The 24,220-nt window shown below is 38.0% G+C and overlaps 1 protein-coding gene across 9 annotated transcripts in view; it reads left to right on the forward strand.

The window, feature by feature from the left end:
- Positions 1–24,220, forward strand: part of Ralyl (RALY RNA binding protein like) — a 710,563-nt gene that overhangs the window by 576,164 nt on the left and 110,179 nt on the right. For 8 of the 9 annotated variants that reach the window (XM_045142517.1, XM_045142509.1, XM_045142511.1 and 5 more), the window contains one exon: positions 21,000–21,032. The exons of the other annotated variant lie outside the window; for it this stretch is intronic. In XM_045142517.1, coding sequence (XP_044998452.1) covers positions 21,000–21,032 — 33 coding nt within the window. The remainder of the gene's footprint in view (positions 1–20,999; positions 21,033–24,220) is intronic. 9 annotated transcript variants of the gene reach the window in all.

Here is a 24,220-nt window from a genome sequence, read left to right on the forward strand (position 1 = left end):
AAGTGGATCTACTAGAACTCAGCACTAAATGGGCTCCCTGGTTGTCAAAGTGTAACATGAGGAAGGAGGGGATGTTTTCTGCTATTCCTGCCCTAAATACATTTTGTCCTTCTAAAATAGATAGGAGCCAAACACTGACCTCCCTACTTAGTTTATTTTTTAAAGTACAGTTTTGCTGGGTCTGTGTAGAAATTGTAGCTGTTTTGTTCCTAATCCAGTCACCCTACAGAACAAAATTACTGACACATAGTTACTAAAATCCCTAAAGGAAAATTAGAAAAAGAAGTACATGCATCTGAGTACTTGGGGCTAATTCTCTCTAATTCAGTTTCCAAATAAATGTCTGCTGAAATTCTTTTATACCAGAACAGGTTCCAAATATTCACTTTATTGATAGTTTAAGGTTATGTGAATGTTTTACGTGAATATCATGAGGTGAAGATAGGTAGGCGAGGCACCTGAAACAATCATAGCATGACCTATGGATTGTCCTGAACTTCTGGTTCACCAACCACTTTGACTACAAGAAGGAGAAATAAGTTTCCAGAAAAGGGATATGCTTAGAAGCTTGGAATTGTTATAAATCCTCTAAAAATCTTAGCTATGCTCATTATTATCCTTCTTCATTAAAAAGTCTATAGTAAAATATTAAGAGATTATTGTAATTGAGCATTCTGTTTGATAATGTTGATAAAATTCAAAGTTGTCTAAATTGGTTAATATTTTCTAGAACTTGCTAAAAAAAAGTCTATTTTTTTTTACCAAAATGCTTTTATTTTTAGCATGCCCCTCATAAGTTAATAACAGTCAAATGTAAGTTATATACCTTTTCATTAAAAATGTTTAAAGAAGTGCTGACACAATAGCTATAAAAATAATTCTGCTACAGGCAATTCTTTGTTAGGTTAAAGAATGGCTTCTTTGCAGATTTCTGATAGACTCCCATGCAAAAAAATATCCTTTGATTATCTTCTTATACATGAAGCAGGACATGGTTGAGGTAGAGGGAATACTATGATGCAATTACTTAGAAGAGGGGCCCTTCTGGTACCTTTGTGCTTTATGTTATTAGAAAGCCTAAATTGTAAGTGTTTTATTAGAGGGAGTTTATAAAAAAATAATGGCACAAAACTATGAACCCTATTTTATAAATATTGAGGTAATAAGACAGTAATCAAAGATAAGGTAAAGAGTTAGGATCAGGCAAAGCATTAATTATATGAAAAAGTGACAAAGGACTACATGGGAGCATCAAAGTCAATGATGACATTTCTGGCAGTAATTATAACAAAGGAAGCATTAATACTTTCTGTAACCATGTGTTAAAGTGCTTCAATATGTGAGAAAACTTGCCTTTTTTCCACCAATCTCTTCCACTAGGTACTTATTAGGTAGGATTTTATACAAAATCATCTAGATGCAATAGCAGGTATCACCCATGTAGCATTTACACACACACACACACACACACACACACACACATGTGCATAAGCAAACATACTTTTTCATGAAGTTTCTCAAAATCAAGGACCAATAGTCATAAAACAAGCCATGCAGGATTCCTTTATACTTTTCCTAAAGCAATTTACTATCCTGTGACTTACTCTTATGAATTTACCATGAAATGAAATTTTCAGAATGGTGTTCTAGATACTTGTAACTTCAGTTATCCTGGAATCAAGTTGCCTACAAAGCTGCATACTTAGAGCAGACAGAAAGTAAGGGTAGGCCAACCACTCAACTTGGTTGTGCAAGCAGCCATCAAGACATCAGGAAAAGACCAGGCTGGGATATCCTCAAACTTTTAGACAGTGATTAACCTGATGCTTTATACTTTGGCTTTGATGTAGCAAGAAATGAAAAAGGAGGGCTGGAGAGATGGCTTAGAGGTTAAGCTCTTGTCTGTGAAGCCTAAGGACCCTGGTTTGAGGCTCAATTCCCCAGGACCCACGTTAGCCAGATGCACAAGGGGGCACACGCATCTGGAATTTGTCTGCAGTGGCTGGAAGCCCTGGTGTGCCCATCTCTCCTCTCTCTATTTGCCTCTTTCTCTGTCTGTCTGTTGCTCTCAAATAAATAAATATAAATAAACCAAAAAATTTAAAAAAGGAAATGAAAAAAGAATAGTAAACCTGCTATGATATAGAAGGAGTTGAAATTTTATTTCATCCTTGCACTTAGCAGGTACAAAAGAAGATAAGGGCCTGATTTTACTTAGTTGGCAGGAGCTTATCTTGTATGAGTTGATTTCGTTCATAAATGAAAATAGAATTTGGTGAACCAAGATACCAATGTATATTAGCCTTTTATGCCAAGTGTCCCTGGCATTTAACTCTTTGTTCTTGGATGACCTTAAGAGGTGTTGAGCTTATAGCATAGAAGTGCCCCCTGCTTAGAAGGAAGGTGCTCAGTGGATCAGGCTTTCTCAAGAGCAATTGTCATTCCTTGATTGTAAGTTAGAAAACTTCATTATCAATACTTATTTCAATTGTTTTCATCAGTTCTGCTGCATTTTACTGCTTTCTGATTTAGTGACCTGTTTATTTATTTATTTACTTACTTACTTATTCATTTTGTACTAGGGAAACCAAGCCTTTCTCACATCATACTCTTGAAATTTATTTTGTATACATATCATAACATTCTGACCCCTGGCTCCCAGAGGCTCATGTCCATATCATAATGCAAAACCATTTATCCATTTCCAAAGACTACAAAACTCTCAATTCTTCTATCATTGCTCAAAAGTTCAAGTTCAAACTCTTCTCTGACACCCATGAGAAATTCCTAGGTCTGAGTCCCTGTAATAGCAAATTTCAGTGTCACAAAGCTGACTCTCACAGCCACCGCCAGCACAAACAGTGGCCAGGTTCCATTGGTCCACTGCTATAGTAGCCTTTAGATGCTTAGATGAAGGAACATGGAGATAAACTTCCTTGGGAGCTCATTTGGGAGCAAGGTTACACCAGAACTCTATTGTGAAAGCAAAGCCTTTTAAATAAGTTTATATCACTATGTCTCAGAGCCTATGATGGTAGGAGTTTGGCCAATTCCTGATATCCCTGTAAGGCATATGTCCTTGTGACTCAGTGCAAAGTATTTGGCTTCATTTAAGTGGTGCTAATCTCTTTAGCAATAACACATTTATTGGCTCCAAGCTTACTCTTACATATTTTCTAAGTAAATTGTAGGTTTTTAAAACCATGTACTTTTTTTTTTTTTTTTGCTAACAGATATCACTGTGATTGTGACTAAACTGCAGACAGTAGTGTCTAGCTGAATGCTATACTACCTTGAATTTTTTCCCATCAAATTATGTGGTCTTTCACTTTTAAATTAGCTTCCCATTATCCACAAAGTCTAAAATCATGTACAAAATATAGGCAAGTTATCTGCCAAACACAATCTGAATTGCAGTAGTCCAGTTCCCAACAGAGTCTTTATTCTAATGTGAAAGTTCATGAACACATTTTTTTTTACTTTCAATGCCTCTATCATCATTCTAGTCTTCAACTTATCAACAGTATACTCATTAATCTCTTCTCATAACACTTTAGTGCTTCTAGGGCCCCCATCTTATAACTTTTCTGTGTTCCTTCCACAAACCAGTTCTAAAATATTCTGTACTATAGCCAGGTAGCCATGGCAATATCTGTACTCCTTGTGCAGATTTTCTGTTAGTCAGGCTTTTGTCAGTGTGACAAATATTTAAGAGATATCATTTGAAAGAAGGAAGACTACTGTGGGCTTTACTTTGGGAGAAGGTTTCAGTATATAACAACGGACTCCATTCATTGAGCTTGTAGCTAGAACATCATGGTCAAGGCAAGATGGTTGGCCAGGTGGAGGTGAGGAATCATATAGACCCAGAGTAAGAGACCAGGGAGAGGTGCCCTTCAAAGACACACACATAATGATCTATTCCCTCTAGCCAGGCCCCACTTCTTAGTTTACACTACCTCTCAATAGTGCCATTAAATAGTAAATCCATCAATGGGTTAACTCACTGAATAAGTCTTAGTTTTCATGATCCAGTAGTTTCCCAAATGCCACACCTCTGACATTGCAGATAGAAACAAAGCATTTAACATGAGCCTTCAGAACTCACTTCTTGTCTAAACAACAAAGGAGAGAGAGAGAAAGAGCAAGCTAGAAAGCTGAATGATAGGTGTCCTACCTCTTTTGATGTTTATATTTCAAGAGGAAGACTAGAATTCATGAATAGAAAACCGTCAATCATATAAAACCAGCAAGTTGATCATCTTGTCTTTAAAAGGACATACACACACACAAAGAATAAGTAACTAAAGCATAGTTTTCTAAATTATGTATTCAAAGAAAAGTGAAAGAAGAGAGTCTCTTATCTATAATAGAGAGAATCACCCCTCTGTTCTCAAGCTGTACTCTCCTCAACAACATGAGAAATGAAGGCATTGAGTAAGCAGCTGACAGAACATCTCAGAGCTGGAGTTGGAACCTAGTTTCCTCACTGCCAGTTCTAAAAATCATTGTGCATGTATATTCTTTCATTATTGAATTTTGAGGTGTTTTGTCTTATTTTAACAAGAAAATATAATGGAAGATTCAGTTTTAGGAGTGGCTTGTGCAATATTAAGGAGAAGTTCTTTTTATCATCCCATTCCTTCAACAGCTGGAACCCTTTGCCCACCTCCCTGATTGCTCCTTAAAACCTGAAGCCTGAAGATGGCCAGGTTTCTCCAATGATATCCTTATAATACACTCTGTAAGGCTTTGGAACAGATTGCTTATCTTATACCATTTAAGAAGGTAATGAAATTGAAAAAAAATGTTTTAGCCTATTTGAAATAAGAAGATTAAAGAAAAAATATTAACAATATACAAGAATGTGATTGGAGTAATGATAAACCAAACAGCTTTATGATCTAACATCTTGTTTTACCCTTGCAGTATTTTTTTAAACTTTTTTATGTTTATCATTTTAGATATAACAAGAGAGAAAGTGGGGGAGAGACAGAGAAAAAATTGGCATGCCAGAGCCTCAGTCATTGAAATCAAAGTCCAGATGCTTGTGTGACCTAGTGGTCATGTGTGACCTTGTACTTGCCTCACCTTTGTGTATCTGGCTAAAGTGGGTTCTGGAGAGTAGAAAATGGTTCCAGGGGCTTTGCAGGCAAGGGCGTTAACTGCTAAGCAATCCAGGACTGCAGAGTCCTTGATGAATCACTTTGCAAAATTTGTTTCTTCTATTCTATTTATATTTTGTTCCCATCAACTAAGTTTGAAAATGTTTCTCAAAAGGTGGCATTATATGTTAGATTACAAAGTCTTCTAAGATGTTAGTTATAACCAAGTTCTGAACAGTAGAAAAGTGAAGTTTATAGGTATATTATCCCTGATTGGTCTTAAATGTATTAATTAGAAAAAGAACATAATTTCCACGTAACAACCGAGTCTGGCTCTTCTTTAGAGGATTTTTCTGATTGAGTTGTAAGTACTAGAAATAACCCTGAAAGTGCCTTCCCGTCCCATATTCAGAAAGCAGCAGCGACAGAGGCAGCCTATACTCACTTGGTTGGTGGTTACCCCTGTGAGACAACTACTTCACATACAAAAAATTTACATTCTTTGAAAAATTAAGTGGTTATTAAATTTTCAAAAGTTATTTCTAATGGAATGTAAGTATGGTTGGTAAGTCAATTTATTTGTACTTATACATTTCATAAATCCCTGTGATCTTCTTCTAAGCTCACAAGTCGCATCTATTGTTTGTTATCTGTGTAGGAGAACCACAGGGTAGGGCTTACTCAAACTAAGTAAAGTACTTTTCAAATAAACCCAAGATGCCTCAAAGTTTATATTTTAACATTTGAGGTATTCATTTTGGTGCAGGGACAGATTTCCTTTAGTGTCAGGGTCACCTCCAAAGTATCACTGAGCTGGAAGTCAGAATACCTGCAAGCAAGTTGTATATCTGATGTTAACTATGCACAACAGCCAGAAGTTCAAAAGCAATTCAACCTCTTTTTAAATAATTGTTTAATTGTATGTATACAACACATTTTATTCTCATTCTCCCTCATTACCCACCCTCATCCCCCTTCCTCTCTAAAACCTGTCTCTTTCCCATTTAATCACCACTCTGCTTTCTAAGAGGGAGCAGGCAGAGTATAGTATCAGGAGGAGGGAAAAAGGAGAATGTGAAATGCTGTCTTCTGGACAGGACATGGTTGTTACACTCATGGGCAGATGTGTTCCCTGAACAAGAATGAGCCTGTCAATACTCCATCATAAATAAGTAGAGTGCACATGGGCCCCCACACCTCCCAGAGTAGCTGTGGAGGTCAGAGGTTGTTGATATTAGGTGTTTTTCTCACTATGTCTCCATTTTATCTTGTTGAGACTGAGTCTCTTGCTTGAAATCAGAGCTCTCCAAATTGGCTAGACTAGCTACCCAGCTTCCCTGGGGAACCCTCTGTCTCTACCGCTGGAAAAGGAGTATTACAGAGAGACCACTACACCCACCCAGCATGGATGTAGGTGCTAGGGATCCAAACTCCATTCCTTGTGTTTTTGTGGAAAGTGCTTTATCACTGAATCACCACCACAGCACCATTCCTAAATATTTTTTTTTAAATATAACAGACATAAAACTTTTCCCAAGATGCTTTCTGTAGTTTTATTTATGAAAGCAAGCTAACATGATCCAACCAGAATATAAAGTAACATGGCACCTGTTTACTACATTAAATGGGATACTCACAAATATTCATATTGACATTGAAAAGGGTTTACTATTTGATTTAAGAAAGAAAAACCATGGGCTGGAGAGATGGCTTAGTGGTTAAGCACTGGCCTGTGAATCATATGGACCCCACTTAGAGGCTTGATAACCTAGGATCCATTTTAGCCAGATGCACAAGGAGGTGCACATGTCTGGAGTTCGTTTGTAGTGGCTGAAGACCCTGGCATGCCCATTATGTCTGTCTCTCCCTCTCTCTATCTGCCTCTTTCTCTCTCTGTCTGTCATTCTCAAATAAATAAAAAAAAAATAAACATTTTTTTAATTTAAAAAAGAAACAAAAATAAAAGTTTATAGCCATCATGAATAAACCTATTTAACAAGCAAAGCATATGTAAAAAAAAAAAAAAAAAAACATAGCACTATATTAACTCTAATTGTCTTTGGGTAATGTTTTTCTTCTAACCTCATTGCCTAATGCTAACCTTTCTTTAGGCAAACTTTTTTAAAAAAAATCTTATTTTATTTATTTATTTATTTGACAGAGAACACTGCAAACAAACTCCAGACACGTGTGCCCACCCCCCTTGTGCATTTGGATAATGGAACCTGGGTCCTTTGGTTTTGCAAGCAAACTTCTTAACCACTAAGCCATCCCTCCAGTCCTAGGAGGACATTTATAACAAAGAAAAACATGTATTTCAAAAGCAAACTTTTGCAGTAGCTCATGATTGACATCATACAAAAGCATTCAGGCAGGCAGCAATGTGGATTTTTTTTTTATATTTGATACATCCTTGCATCTTCTCCAGTCACCATGGTTATTAGAAAAGTTAATTTTCTGTAAGGGCAACTTCATTAACTTTAGTCTCACAGTTCATTGCCAGCCTGCACCCCATGTGAAGACAATCATGTTCACAGCTAAGTTACAGAGGTGGCATGCCAGGTAGCTAGAGGTAGGACAGGAGGAGGGTCTCAGCACATGAGGGGAGTACAAGGAGCAGAATATAAAAGAAGAGTAGCTAAGTCATCACATCTTCAAAGCTGAAACAAACTGATGAGCTTAAGTGGTGCAATGAAATAAGTTGATGAACATTGATTTAGCAGTGTGAATGGATCCAATGGAATAGTTCTGCTCTGCATGATGTTAATATGGCTACCACAAGTTGCACCTCATACTGCCATCGAGTTCTAGGACAGCTATGCTAGCTGAACAGCCTTCTTTTCATGGCCATTTCCTTTGGTAAGAAATGATTTTGTCACATCATGATGGTCTACAGACATCCAGTATTGTTGTAGGTGAGCAACTTCAAGAATGACAAAGGAGGGCTGGAGAGGTGGCTTAGCGGTTAAGCACTTGCCTGTGAAGCCTAAGGACCCTGGTTCGAGGCTCAATTCCCCAGGACCCACATTAAACCAGATACACAAAGGGGGTACATACGTCTGGAGTTCGTTTGCAGTGGTTGGAAGCCCTGGTGTGCCCATTCTCTCCCCACCCCCACCTCTTTCTTTCTTAAGTAAATAAATTAAATATATATTTTTAAAAAGAATGAGAAAGAAGGGCTGGAGAGATGGCTTAGTGGTTAAGACATTTGCCTGTGAAACCTACTGTCCCAGGTTGAATTTCCCAGGATCCATGTAAATCAGATGCACAAAGTAGGACATGCATCTGGAGTTTGTTTGCAGTGGCTGGAGGCCCTAACATGCCCACTTTCTCCCACTCTCTTTCTCTCTCTCACTCTCTCTCTCTCTGACTCTTTCTTTCTCAAATAAATAAACAAATTAAAATATTTTTAAATGAGAAAGGAATCTGAAAATGGTGTGCATGTCTAGAATCACAAAAATGTGAAGGCAAAGTCAGTAATAAGATATCAAGTTCCAAAATGTCATATCTGACACAAAAATCACAAAACCTGAGACTCCATTCACCTTTTGATATATGGAGGAAAGGAAATGAAGGTTGTCAAACCGCTTAGCCAACATGTCTTCATAGTTTTAGGAGTGCAAGTATGAATACATGAAGTCATAAGTGAACAAGGTAAGGAAGGGTTTGGGATGAGGTTGGAGCAGGCTGCAGAATGTGCTGACACTGTTCAGTGGGATATGTTAAAGTTGAGAGGAAGGGAAGACATTAGGAAGAATGTGTCTACTCTGGAGTTCAGGAAATAGGTCCAGATAGATGTGTATATTGTGTGAGCCAACAGTATATCAGTGGAGTTCAAATTCTTCAGAACAGTGGAGAAGAACAAGGGCTGTTTTGTAAAGAGAGTTCCACAAACTGAACACTAGAACTCTCTAATATTTGAAAACAGGAGCTGGCAAAGGGGCTGCCAGGAAACAACTAATGAGGTTCTTTGAGTGGTATTAAACAGGGGAAGAAAAATGTTTTCAGTAAGAATCACTTGGGTCAAATGTTCTTCAAAGTTCACTTTGACTTATAATTCACCAAGGACTCAAGATTGTGGAAAATAATTAGAGACTTTGAAAAGAACAAACAAGACTTTATATCCACCAAGTCTGAGGTCATGGCTCAATGCTGCAGGCTAACATGCACAGCAGCAGAAGAAAGGATGAGACCCTGAATTATTAACCCACATGTTTTAAGGCAGCTATAGATTCAGGAGGATAGGTAATCTGTTCAAAATCCTGTGCAACCCAGGAATAGCTGGCACTGACTAAGATAGTTTAATGATTGGTATCACCCAATTTTATCAGTGTGAGGCAGGTTAGATCATGGAACTCTTGAATTCCAGGACTGAATTTATTCAAGTGCATGAATTCAGGTTCTTTCAGAAGGTGGGAATCTGCATGCTAAGTTAAGGTTAAAGAAAGCATTTTCCAAGACAGGAATCCATAGAATAAATGTGCTATGAGTATGTTGTATGTCATGAAAAGTATGTCATGAGGAAGACGGCAGAAACTTGGTGAAGCAAAATCTGTATAAAAAATGATTTTGTTCCTTAAAAGTGTATCAAAGATTAGCCACAACATAACCTAAGTGATTTTTCCATAATTTACTAAGAGAAAGGGAGAGGCTGAGGTTGAAAGTAGGACCTACAGAAGGTGAGAAAGTTGGTGGAGGCAGTACACAGCTGGGGGAGAGGAAGTACAGGAGACATGCACCAGAAGATAAAAACCTATTGCTGATTCCACCTTCCCCCCCCCCCCCGCACACACACATACGTGTGCTGAGAACAGACTTAATCAATGAGCACCATTCACACAGCACAACCTAGCAGAACTAGTAACCAAAGGATTGTAAAAAATGTTATTGACTCTGATATCTTTATCTTCAAATTTAAAAAGAAAAAATTGTTCAAATGGCATCATAGCTCTGTAAAGAGTAGACCTGGGGGTTTGTATGTAAACCTCAGTGCATGATCACCTGCTTCCCCAGAAGGCACTCTGTACAGATGAAGTTTCCCTGTGGGATTGAACAGCCATTTGTAAGCAACCGAATGTGACAGTTGAAAAAGATCATGGAGAAGCCACCTGCTACTTGCCATTGCATAGGCATGGTACTTACATGAGAAAAGCTCTCTGCATGAAAACAATTAAGCCAAACAGTATTTATTTTCAGAAAGTTAATACTCTTCATTTAATAAAAATGTCTACAGAGGTGTACACATTGGTTTTGTGTGGAATGGTGAGTTTAAACCTGTGATCACACTCAAGAAAGGATCAGGTCCCACGCTGCCTTTGGCAGATACTCCCACCAACCCCGCAAATGACACTAGAGCTCTCAGGGGATGTGGGACAAGGCTCCCTGTAGAAGCAGACAAGGGTTAATAATATTTCTTGAAAAAAAAGTACTTCTAAATCTTTTGCCTCCATTCTTACTGTCGTCCCATCCTCCCAGCAGAGTTATGAAAGAACATTACAGCCTGCCCAAGGGATATGAGCCCTGCAGACTCAATTTCCAATGTGGCAAAAGTCATGGCTATGAGTGTCAAACTGCACTGAGGTTCCTCACTGATCCTGCAGCCATCCATTAATCTATCCCTGAGGATAGTGGCACAGATGGTGATAACTGCTAATGAAGCATACCAGTGATGCCTGGTCATAGCCCTCAGCAGAAGTTTCGATTAGCCATGGAAGCCCTTGAAAATGCTATCACAGGAAAGTGCGCACAGCTACTTTTATTCCAAAGAAATTGAATCAACTGCAGGCATATCCCAACACAGAAGTGAACAAACTCGGTTCTCTTCACAATTGCAGGAGAGCTTGGAATATTTTAATGGACCACAAATAAATACAGAAAAGAATCTAAATATATGACAATATTAAAACTTTAGGCATACTTGCACTATCATCCTGTTCTTGCTTTTGTAGCTTTAGGGCTATATAAAAAGTAATCCTTTCTATCTTTATTTTGTCATTTGTAAAATTCAAATGACCATGGTAGCAGCCTCCCAAGAGATTCCTAAGAATTAAATAGGTCAAAAATTCTTAATGTCCAAGTTAAAACATGTTCACTATCATGCCTTAGAAACTAAATACACATTATTATTTTTCACACTGACACGTGGTCTTCAAATCTACATCCCATGGTGGATGCTTTTTCATTACTTTTGTAGACAAGTAAATTCCTGTAGCTTCTATTAGGACAAAGTGGACAAATACACAGTTGAACATCATTCTTTTTCTTCCTTTCTTATTGTTATAGCAAACAAAGGTTAATTACAACCTTCAATGTGGGGACTCAAGATGGTTTTAGAACTCTTGTCAACACATTGTTCCCAGCAGCCACCATCAATGAGCCAAAGCTGACATGAAAATTACAGCTTATTCGACCTCTCAGCCCCAGAGCACACAGGCTCTGAAGGAAATGGCTGCTCTCATTCCCAGCCTCCTCAGACTTTCCCTTCACAGTCAGAGCCTGTCTTTGTCATAAGTTTCTGAATGTTGTTGATTGAACATTAGTACACAAAGGATAATCCTTTGGCTCCAACTCAGCGCTATACCTTTGTAGGCTGCTGCTGTGGTATGAATGTAAAGTGTTCCCTGTGAGCTCATTGTTTGATCCCCAGCAAAGCAGCTCTAGTTGGAAACTTTAACCATGGACCCTTGCTAGAGGAGGTGTGTCACTGGGGGTGGGACTTGGAGTGTTAAAGCCTGGCCCTGCTTACTAATCTCTCCTCTCCTCCCTTCCCAACAACTGTACTCCCCTCCCCTTTCCTCCCCTCTCCTCCTTTTTTATCTCACTTGCTTCCTTCCTTCTCTCCCTTTCTTCTCCCTCCCTTCCTCCTTCCCTCTTTCCTTCCTTCCTTCCTTCCTTCCTTCCTTCCTTCCTTCCTTCCTTCCTTCCTTCCTTCCTTCCTCCCTTCCTTCCAATATGATGATGTGAGGGCCTTACTGCTCAGGCCTTCAAAATAGCTGATAGAGCAGCTGTAACTGGAAAAAGCATATTGTTGGACTTCTTTCAGGCAGAGATAGTAACCTACAAAGCAAACACCAATGTCTGTGAGGACAACAGTGAGGATGTCAGTACATTCCACTCTGCTAGTAGAGGAAGCTTCTGTTTTTCAAAGAAGCTTCTTGTTCCCCTCAAAGCATGTCTCCTAGGCATGCAATTGTGCGGATAGCCAGCACAGGGACTAGGGGCTTATTGTTTGCTTTAAGAGAATAACAACATATCTAGCTTACATCAACTCTCAACCAATTCTTTTACCATTGCCTATGAATTCCTGTGCCCATTACATGAAGATATCTTTTTAAAAATAAAATCCTGTGACAGGAAATAACTGTTTAAGTTTATTGGTACAAGTGTGGCAATTTTTAATATCAAAATATTTGAAATGGAAGAGATAGATGTTAGTCATTTTAAAAGTGTTTATCTTTGATTAAATGTCATCTTTTGGTCTCATTTAATCATTTACCCTATGCAAAATCTTATTTAAATCATGCCACCAGAATCAATGGAGTTCCGGGTGCATTTCTTTAGAACAAAAATGATTAATGATGGTATGTACACTATATTTTAAATCTCAAAATGTGTCTCTTATAATCCTCCAGGAGTACACAGCATATTTGATAATAAGCAGCAACCTAAGGAATAATTCACAGTTACCTAGGCAACATCATCTCTGTTGTGAGGCCAAACAGACTAAATGCCACTCAATGTAATAAGTATCATGTTTTATTTTGTTTTGTTTTGTTTTTAATTTTCACAGGTAGAGTATTGAGCAGCAATAAAGAGTGTAGACTTTGGAGTCACCCCTGTGACTAAATTCAACTCACAAGATGAACTTATCTTGTTCATGGAGTTTTAGAATGTATACATTTACTTACTCACTTCTTATGAGTTGGATCTTCCATTCCCTCCATTTTTGACATGATACAATTGAATCACAAACATAAGTGCCTTGCTATTTCTGAAGCCACCTAGTCAGAGGTAGACTAAAAGGAGATAAGCAGTTATAGAGCCTATGTCCTTCAGCTGTTTATTACTCTTTATTTTGAGAATCTTAAACATGGATTAAGACAAGGGTCATTATTACTAGTGAGAATGAATTAGGTATTAGTGACTATTACTTCCTGGCTTTTATTTTCTTTGATTGTGTATGTATGCACATGCAAGTTATTAGTGTGCCCATATGGAGGCCAGAGGTTAATATCAAGTGTTCTCCGTCATAATTCCCTGTTATTTATTAAAGTAGGGTTTCTCACTTAAACCCAGCACTCATTGATTGGGCTCATCAAGCTAACCACCTTACCCTGGGGGTACTCTGTCTGCTAAATCCTGGGATTACAGGTAGGCTGCCACACCTGTTCAGCATTTACATGACAAATACTTTATATACAGAACCACCTCCCAGCAAATTTTCCTGGCATTTAGCTATATTATTCATAGATATAAAAGTGACACACATTCTTATGTTTTAGATCCAGAGTAAAACATTAGTCTTTAAACAATTTTTTGAAAATAATTTCTGTAAAAATGCAGGGTTGTAAGGAATCAAGATGGCACCCCTCTAATGAGCATTTGTCTTAGTATAATGCTCTATGCCACCATGATAAAATACAAAGTTCAGGAAGTTATACTGGGCCCAAATTTTGAGTGAACTCTTGATTAGTTTAAGGATCTTGACCTTTACCCTCTAAGCAATGATCAGGATTAGGGCATGGGACAAAGCTGTGAAAATTAACCTGATAAATCACTCCTGAGAGTGTCTGGCAAAAAAGGCTGGGTGTGGTGGTACATGCCTGTAGTCCCAGCACCTAAGAGGCTGAAGCAGCAGTATGGTGAGTTCAAGGCTAGCCTCTAGCATAAAGTAAGGTTGTATCTCAAAAACACAAAATAAAACAAAAACAGGCAAACAAAAAAGGCACAGTTCTGGGTACTTGAAATACAGTAAGTGTCCATTTTTCAGGAAGTGCAGTTTTAGATAGAAACCTGGTGATTAGATGGCTGACTTTTGACACTGTGGTTAAGGATTGCAGGGTGCTCTGATAACAGCCATGAAGCAAATGATTTTGCCTTATAGAATGACTTCCTGGCAAGCATTTAGAACTGCAATAGGAAAAGGGACATGAGTGTATCTAAGGACAAATGGGAAGACAATTCTGAGCAGAAGTTGCCATTCCAAAGAGATATTAAAAGAGGAAATACACTGAGGATATTTTTCTAGTAGCTCATATAAAAGTTGATGTCATTTGAAAAATGATATTGAGATGGAAGCAGAACAGAAAGAAGAGGTTGGGAAATTGCTCAACACATACTTTGCCAGTATATTGGCCTGAGAGGTCTTGAGACTGCCTGAATTTGATTCCCCAGAACCTACAAAAATAGCTGAGTATGGTCATGCTAATCTGTGACACCAGTCCTATCAAGAATGAGAGAATTGCTAAGGCCTGCTGCTCTGACATGACAGTTCCAGTTTTATTGAGAAACTATATGTCAAGAAAACAAAGTCGAGTGTAATGGAGCATACCTAGCACTCTCTTCTGGCTTCTATATGCATGAACACAGGGTGTTAAGCATCTGTCCATACATGTGCATGCATCACACATACACCACATCACACACTAACACACACACACACACACGTGCACACAAACACACATACACATATATATGCAGTTAAATAAGAAGATACTGTAGGACAAAATCAACAAAGCTTGGAAGATCTAGATGTGAACGTGGAGCTGGGGAAATGGATCAATGATTAAAGGCACTTGCTTGGAAAGCCTGGAAGCCTGGGTTTGATTCCCCAATGGCCACATAAAGCCAGAAGCAAAAAAGTGGTAGATGCAACTGGAGTTCATTTGCAGAGGCAGGAGGCCCTGGCACACCCAACCATTCATTCATTCATTTCTCTCTCCTCCTCCTCCTTCTTCTTCTTCTTCTTTCTCTCTCTCTCTCTCTCTCTCTCTCTCTCTCTCTCTCTCATAAATAGATAAATAAATATAAGTAGATAAATAAATGTGAAAGTGGCTATAAGGGCACACCAGAGGAAAACCCCGATCTTTGTAGTTTGGTGGCTTGCATAGGTTAGTGTTCTGAATTACATAAAAATAAAGAAGAGGCCAGGCATGGTGGTGTATGTCTTTAATCCCAGAACTGAGAAGCAGAGGTAGGAGGATCACCATGAATTCCAGCCTACCCTGAGACTAAACAGTGAATTCCAGGTCAGCATGGACTACAAACCCCTCCCTCCAAAAAGAAAGAGAAAGATAGATAGATAGGTAGATAGACAGGTAGGTAGGTAGGTAAGTAGGTAGGTAGGTAGGTAGAGAGAGAGAGAGAGAGTAAGAAAAGTAGAACTAGGGCTGGAGGAATGGCTTAGAAGATAAGGCATTTGCCTACAAAGCCAAAGAACCCAGGTTCAATTCTCCAGGACCCACGTTAGCCAGATGCACAAGGTGATGCATGCATATGGAATTGATTTACAGTGGCTGGAGGCCCTGGCATACCCATTCTCTCTCTTTCTCCCTCTTTCCCTCTCTCTCTCTCTCTCTCTCTCTGTGTGTGTGTGTGTGTGTGTGAGTGTGTGTGTGTGTGTGAATAAATAAATAAAAATTTAAAAAAAAAATGAAGAAAGAAAAGTAGAAATAGATGTGGGCATGGATTTCATTTGGACCTCTCAAGTTAAAGAGACGCTTATCAAATACTAATATTTGGTGGGTACCCATGGTCACATGTCATAAGTAAAGCAATGCTAGGACCATGAGTTTCAGAATATAAACAGCAAATACATCACACTTGAAGCCAGAAGATATTTCTGATTAGAGCATAGAAACATCAATTTTGTAGATGTAATGCACCATAGGGGCATGGAAATGAGGCAAGGAAAAGCAACATACAGGAAGAACTGCAATGCAACTCACTCTGTCACTCAGGAGGCGGAACTTTGCCTACTTTGCCATCAAAATGCGTGAATGCAATTAGGAGCCACTTGCTGGCTGTGTGACCCTGGGCAGGTACTTGACAGTTTTTGGTCTCTGTTTATTTACCTGTTAAATAATGACTACCTCAGGTATTGACCTCCTTAAATTATTCAGTGTTTATGAAGTTATATGAATAACTATTATTTATTAAATATAGCTTAGTTTTGGTCATGTATAAAGAATTATAACCACTTTAATCCTCAGTACTGGTCTTGATTTTGCATCTTATTTTATTTCTCTACGAATTCTGATTTTTCCAAAGGCTATAGTGTACTTATTTTACTTTACACCTAAATTCTCATGTGCCCTGAATGAAGTATTATAAAATTTATGACTTACTGCTTCATGTGGAAATAAGTCTTAGGAATGATAAAAACCAATCCATTTCTACAGAAAACAATTACAGAATCTCACAGAAAAGTTCTCTCTGGGCATAGCACATTGTAATCACCTGCTTCTAAGGATTAAACTGATAAACAATTTTCTCCAAAGAGATGTTTCCCCTGCTTCCTTCTTTTGCACATTTTCTTCAGTTTTCGGGACAAAAATGAGTTTGCTATATATTCAGACACATTCCGTGTTTAGCATTACTAGTTTGTCTTTAGCAATAGTCTATACCAAGAACAGTGCTAGTCATTCTCAATGCCACATTGCTTATTGTTTGCTTAGATAAGTGATCAGAATCTCTGATATCTCAAGGTCCCGACTGAGACTCAAGGTGATGAGACACAACTGAGCTGTGGTACCAAAGCAAAGGACCACTCACAGGGACTTCTGTCCCCTTCCTCTTTCTGAAGACGACTAGGAGGACAGTTTCCTTCAAGGTTCCCTTCTCTGCTTCATCACTAAAGGTGCTTGGATGTTCTGAGACAGAGTCTACTTTCTGTGGCTTAGACTGACTACTGAGCAATATTCTGTCCTTGCTACTCCTTCCAGAGACCCTCTCCCACCTCGGTCTACTGGAGGCTAATTATAGAACTGTCAAGAATCTGGTATCCAGGTTTGATATTTTTACCAGTCTTAATGAGACACTGATCTGACTTTTAATCTATGACTGTTACCTCAAGTCTATCATAGTGATGGAAATATGTACTAGGACCTCAGGGACATACTTATTCTACAATATGAAAGTGTTAAAGGGAGAATGATTGGGATTTTTTTTTAAAGGACCATGATTTTTTATTTTTAGTTTTTATTGACAATTTCTATACTTACAGGCAATAACCTATGATATTTCCATCCTCTCCCCACTTTCCCCTTCACAACTCTGCTCTCTATCATATCCCCTCCCTCTCTTCATTAGTCTTTCTTTAAATTGGATGTCCTCATCTTTTTCTCCTATTATGATGGTCAATCACTGAAACATCTCTTTCACACCCTCCAAGGCTCAGGGTCCAATGTGGAAGAGGTGGTGGAAAGAATATAAGAGCAAAAGGAAGGGTACCACTCCTTACAATGCCTCACAGTGCCTAGCAATACCTACATAAGGATCATGAATTTTTAATGATAATGTTTAGATATAGAAATTAAACACTAAAGACACCAAAGCAAAGGTGAAATAGATGGCATCTGATAACAAACAATTTCCTTGGGAAAACTTGCTTAGCAGGAAAAGGGAGAAAAAACAATATGTCTGTGAAGCATTAAAAGGTTTGTGAATCATCCTGTAGGTAGGGAAGTTGTCAGAAAGGTGGTGATATGAAGGAAGCATGGTGGAGAAATGTGAATGCGTCATTAAAGTCAGAGGCCAAAATACTGACATAGAGAAGGGTTTAAAATTACTTTATATTTCTAAATCAAGGAGAAACTTTGATACATACTAAAAAGAGAGTGTCTATTTTTTAAAAGGATTATTTCATTTCCTTCTAACAAGATAATTACATAGCATGCATAGAAATGATTTTTCTGTGAAAGACATACAATAAATATTGTAGGTTGGTGAATATCCAGTCTCTGCCACAACTGCTCAACATGCTGCTATGTGCAAAGCATCCTTGAACAACATGCAGGTTAAATGTCATGGCTGTGTTCCCATGAGCTCTTTCCATAGACGTTGGGATTTTAATTTTCTATGATTTCACCTGTGACAGAGTATCATGTCCTCTTAGTATTTTCCAGGCATTTGAATTTGTTATTACTATTCTTAGCTTCTGAATTGTATAAATCATATAGCAATCAGCATTCTGCTCATAGGCAAGAATTTGCAAATCCCTGATTATAAAATTACCTCTACACTCTTCAATCCAATATCATTTAAAAACTTACAATTCTCTGAAGTCTTCTACAAAATATTCATAGGTATATTAGTTACTTTTCTCACTGAGGTGTCAAAACCACCTGAAAAGGGCCAGGTAGATGACTCAACATTTAAAGGCACTTGCCACAAAACCTGATTTCTTGGGTTCTGTCCCCCAATATCTGCCTCAAGCCATATGTACAGACTGGGACATATGTTTGGAGTTATTTTTTGAAGTGACAAGGGTTCCTGGTGCACCCATATGCTTTCTCTCTTTCTCCTTGCAAATAAATAAATAGAAATATTTTGAAAAGTTAAAAAACAAATCTGGCAACTTATGTTTTGCCTCACAGTTTGAAGATGCAGTTCATCAAGGTGGGAAGTCATTGTGACAGTTGTGGGAGGCAGCTGGTCTCATGTCTGCACTCAGGAAGTGGATAGAGATGAATGTGGCTACTCAGTTCACTTTCTCCTTTTCACTCACATGTGGCCCTCAGCACATGGAAGGGTACCAACATATTTAACACAAGTCTCCACACCCCAGTTAACCCAATCTAGAAATTCCCTCACAGACATTTCCAGCAATTTGTTTCCTAGATGGTTCCAGATCCTATCAAGCTGGCAATCAATACTGTCACAGGAGATAAAGTGGGGAGTGAAGCAGTAAGACAAGAAGGACAATCAGTGAGCCAATCAGACCAACCATATTGACTCCTAAAGCACAAAACAAGACACATCCCTGGATGTCCTAATTCAGCAGCTACATGTCTGAAAAAAATTAGACAATTCAATCAATAATACTATTTCAAGCATTCTGAACTTGGATACTTGCAAACCACAGGCAAACAGGTGACCTATTCAAGTTGTGTATGACTCTCTTGAAGACTGCAGTTTGGTTCAGTCCTTGAATGAAGGATGTTGGGCTCAAGGGCATTACCATACACAAACACATCACACACTTATACTAAATTCGTCATTTGGACTGAAATAATTGTCTAGTTTTGGAGACGCATTGCCATTAATACTCACATAAGCTCTGCTTCTCAATGTTATTAGATGGAGAAAAGGAATAATGGTCCTATTATGATAGAATAAATGAGTATACTCTGTCATATTATTTATCTTCACCATTTCCTCTATTTCTGTCATGTTAAAAGAATAAAAGAACATAATAATACATTCATGGGGCTGGAGAGATGGCTTAGCGGTTAAGCGCTTGCCTGTGAAGCCAAAGGACCCCGGTTCGAGGCTCGGTTCCCCAGGTCCCATGTTAGCCAGATGCACAAGGGGGCGCACGCGTCTGGAGTTCGTTTGCAGAGGCTGGAAGCCCTGGCGCGCCCATTCTCTCTCTCTCCCTCTATCTGTCTTTCTCTCTGTGTCTGCCGCTCTCAAATAAATAAATTAAAAAAAAAATTAAACAAAAAAAATAATAATACATTCATGTACGTGAAGAGAGAAATGTGAATACTTGGAAATCCAGAAAAGGGAAAGGCTACATAAATGCACATCCCCAAACCCTTAGCAACAACTGTTTTAATATGCTTCTCCCTGTGAAGAGCTGTGTCCTGCAATTCTCGGGCCCTGGCTCTTCAGAGGTGCCTCTGTGCTATGAGTGATCACCACAAGTAGCTTAGCCTATGTCATAGGTTCATGCTGGCTCTGTAGCACAAAATTAAGCTATATTTTCATATATGGAAAATTCACTGTAGATAACATAGTCATCTAATCTAATTTAATCTTATGCAGTCACTTATTTCAGTTACCCACTTTTACATGTAAAACAGCCAGTGGGATTAAATTTCCCATAATTTTCTTATACCTACTTATATATTCAAATGACAATATTTACTTTAAATATCTTCACTCATTTCTTGCATTTAGCCAGTAACTATATCAGGGATGTGCAGTGAAAATATTCACCAGCTATATCAACTCCTTGATTATTAATTCATAAGCATTTGGAGTAGATCCTTTTATGAATTAGTTGCTCTTTGAAAAGATTATAGAATCATTCTATAGCTGGGAGCAACCTGCACCATTTTATGATGAGAAAATGAAGCTGAATATTTTTGAGGGGGTTTTATGAAAATTTCAAAATAACTAGAAATTTAGATATTTTAGGAATATAGCAAATATCCAGTTTGGTGAAATAAGGACCCTAACCTGTGACTTGATATTACCTCTTTCCACAGGGTGTTGCTCCGGTACATGATAATGTATGGCATGCTGTGTCTCCCTTCACTACTAAATTTACTCTGGCAATTAGTTATCCAGCCAACACATAACTAAATACATTATACATTTATTTACTGTTGTAACAAGTGGAAACATTGAAATGTCTAGAAGTAAATTATCAAAAGTAAAGAGAGTAAGTCGATGCACACATAAGATTAAGACAGTACTGCTGCAGTGATGTCTTGTTTAATGTTGCATTCCCACCCCAGCTTTTCAGTTAATTTAGCCTCCTCATTAATTTACCCATAATATGCATAGTTTGAATTAGGCTCTCATATAATATTTATAGCCTTCAACTCTTGCAAAATTTACATATTAATGCAAACAAGTATAATAATTCTGCACATTCATATAAGAGCAGTTTTGAATGTACTTCAAATTATTATATTAAGATAATATTTCCATATTTTTTCACAGACTTGAATCAAAAGAGCCATTTCTGTCTGTGGGGTGAGTATGCATCTATGTATTTTAAATTTTAATTATTTAATTAAAATTAAACAAATCTTCAATGATAGTTACAGTCATATAATACCATATCTAAAACCATTACTATCATTTCATGAAATATTGCTTTCTTACATGAATAGTTAAATGAAATTCAACTGAAGCTGTTTTGTGACCTCAGAAATTCAGCAAATAGATTCACAAGGAATCTGCCTTCTATAAAGCTTATCCAAGTTATGGTGACTCTTCTGCTTATCACAAAAGATAGGCTCTGACTGGATTTTAAATTTCTCTGAGCAACAACTTAACTATGTCTGCATCATGTGTTATTTCTTTATTATTATTATTATTGGCTATAGTCATTGCTTCTTCCTCATCCTCGAAAGCTATCTTTCCAACCTCTATCTTGCCTCCTTTTGACCAACTGCAACTATCCCTCTAATTCACTCACACTCACTTCTTCTGTGGACATATTATTGAGGAATCTAAGGCTGATCCAAGGTGGTGGACATTGTTTCTGCAACATCAGATATTTTCATAGGAATATAGTGTTGACAGGATGATCATGAACTATTTTTAGGAACTTAGAACTAAGTATCAGCCATGTTGTTTCCTATTGAGCCTATTAAGTCATCCTTCACTGACGTATGAAATATATACTATGGGGCTGGAGAGATGGCTTAGTGATTAAGGCATTTGTCTGCAAAGCCAAAGGATCCAGGTTTGACTCTCCAGGACCTAAGTAAGCCAGGTGCACAAAGGGGTGCATGGATCTGGAGTTTGTTAACAGTGGCTGGAGACCCTGTCATGCCCATTCTTCCTCTCAATCTCTCTCTCTCTCTCTCTCTTTCCCTCTTTTTCTCTTTCAAATAAACAAAATATATTACATTAATAATATACTGCCAGGCGTGGTGGCACATGCCTTTAATCCCAGCACTCGGGAGGCAGAGGTAGGAGGATCACCATCAGTTCGAGGCCACCCTGAGACTACATAATGAATTCCAGGTCAGCCTGGACTAGAGTGAAACCCTACCTCGAAAAAAAAAATAAAATAAAATATATATATATATATATATATATATATATATATATATATATATATACACACACACACACACACACACACACACACACACACACACACTATGGTTGGACGGGGTGGCACACACCTTTAATCCCAGTACTCAGGAGGTAGATGTAGGAGGATCACCATGACTTCAAGGCCACCCTGAGACTACGTAGTGAATTCTAGGTCAGCCTGAGCCAGAATGAGACCCTACTTCATGCTATGAAGGGAATTTGCATACTCAGCATTATGTTGGTATCTAAAAAATTGGAAAATGTTATTATGCCATATTTGTTTGAGAAGGAAAATCATACATATCTCAGCCACTGTGTTCATGCTTAATGGCCACATGCACATGGTGAAGACAGACTAAGACAGACTGTCCAATGACCAGATCTATTTTCTTATGTTTCTTCATTCCTAACTCAGAGTCTTTCTATCACTCATTGAACAACATAACTCCCAATTCCCTTCTACTCATCAAGTCATTTCAGAAGCAACTCACTTCTTATGAAACAACATAATTGTTGGAAAATGTGGAAGAAAGAAACAAAGTAGATGCATTTTATTGGAGCTAGTTCATGAAAAAAGAAAGGTCAAGTTTGTCTGGTCATAAAATATCATTGCAGCATACTTCTTTCCTGCATTGTTCACCAGCTCCTACTGTCAAAAATCTCTAACCCAAGGAACCTTTTATTTGACTGCATGTGTCTGCCCTCCAGTCAAGAGGGCTAAAATAGCTTTTCTTCATGCCTTACTTAATACCATTTGTCTGCAGCCTTTTCTGTTCTGACTGCTTTGAGATGGATCCATTCTTCATTGCACACCTCAGCTGAACAAGGGCAGAACCTAAGTAATCTTTGTTCTAAACTCATCAGTGTTTAGCACTCAGTATTGGAGCCCTGAGTCTAGTTCAAACAGTCAAAAACAAAAAGATATATAATGCAGCAATTAGGAATATTGACATGACACTAATTATATACTTTCATTCCATATATGTCCTAAAAATAAAATCTAGTTAAACAAGAAATAAAAGTTTCTGTTGGCCAGATTTTTTAATTTATGGGTAAATTTCTCTATTTCCTTACAAGAGAAGTATTTAAAATAATATCAAAAAGTGGGCTGGAGAGATGGCTTAGCGGTTGAGCGCTTGCCTGTGAAGCCTAAGGACCCCGGTTCGAGGCTCGGTTCCCCAGGTCCCACGTTAGCCAGATGCACAAGGGGGCGCATGCATCTGGAGTTCATTTGCAGAGGCTGGAAGCCCTGGCGCGCCCATTCTCTCTCTCTCCCTCTATCTGTCTTTCTCTCTGTGTCTGTCATTCTCAAATAAATAAAAATTTTAAAAAATAATAATAATAATAATATCAAAAAGTATATCTGCTTATGTCTCCTGCCCCTGTTCAGCAAGGGGATGTTATATAAGAAAACATAATGAACCCGTAAACCCAGCCTCTGCTCGGGTTACGATTTAATATACAGTCACACACCAAAGGAAATAAAGTGTGTGATCTACAGTTGATGGAGTAGTTGACATGCTTGTTTAATGTGCTTTTGCTCTACGTGTCCCACTTTATACTAAATTTACTTGTGTCCAATAGGAATGTGTGTCAATTATGTTAATGAATGAATCACTCTACAATTTGCATAGTTTAGTCCATCACCTCTCAGTAGACTAACAGTGCTTGCTAATATGTGTTTATAAAAGTAGCTTTGACTTTGTCGGTATTTGACAGTTGTAAGCTAGCTGCATTTTTTAGATAGTTTCTCAAATGCTCAAGGTATCAGATTCTTCTGTAAAATAGAGCTTCAACAAAATAGTAGAGATTGTGCATTTAGCACTGTTCTTGGCACATAGATACTGTTCACAATGTCAGCATTTGTTAAAATTCTTCATGATAGTTAGACCATTCTCTAAAAACTCAAAGGTTTCTAGCATAGTTCAGAGAATAAAGGTCCACGTTAAAATGAAGTATTGTGAATGACATGTGGAAACCAAAAAGAAATGTAATAAAGGAGAGAAAAATGTAATGAGCTGCCAAACAAAAAAAGTACAGCTACTGTTTCAGATGTTCATGATAACCACTTAATTTTGTAACAGAATAAATGATTCTTTTTAACATGCTGT

This window comes from Jaculus jaculus, chromosome 2 (assembly GCF_020740685.1).
Source record: "Jaculus jaculus isolate mJacJac1 chromosome 2, mJacJac1.mat.Y.cur, whole genome shotgun sequence".
Classification (NCBI taxonomy): domain Eukaryota; kingdom Metazoa; phylum Chordata; class Mammalia; order Rodentia; family Dipodidae; genus Jaculus; species Jaculus jaculus.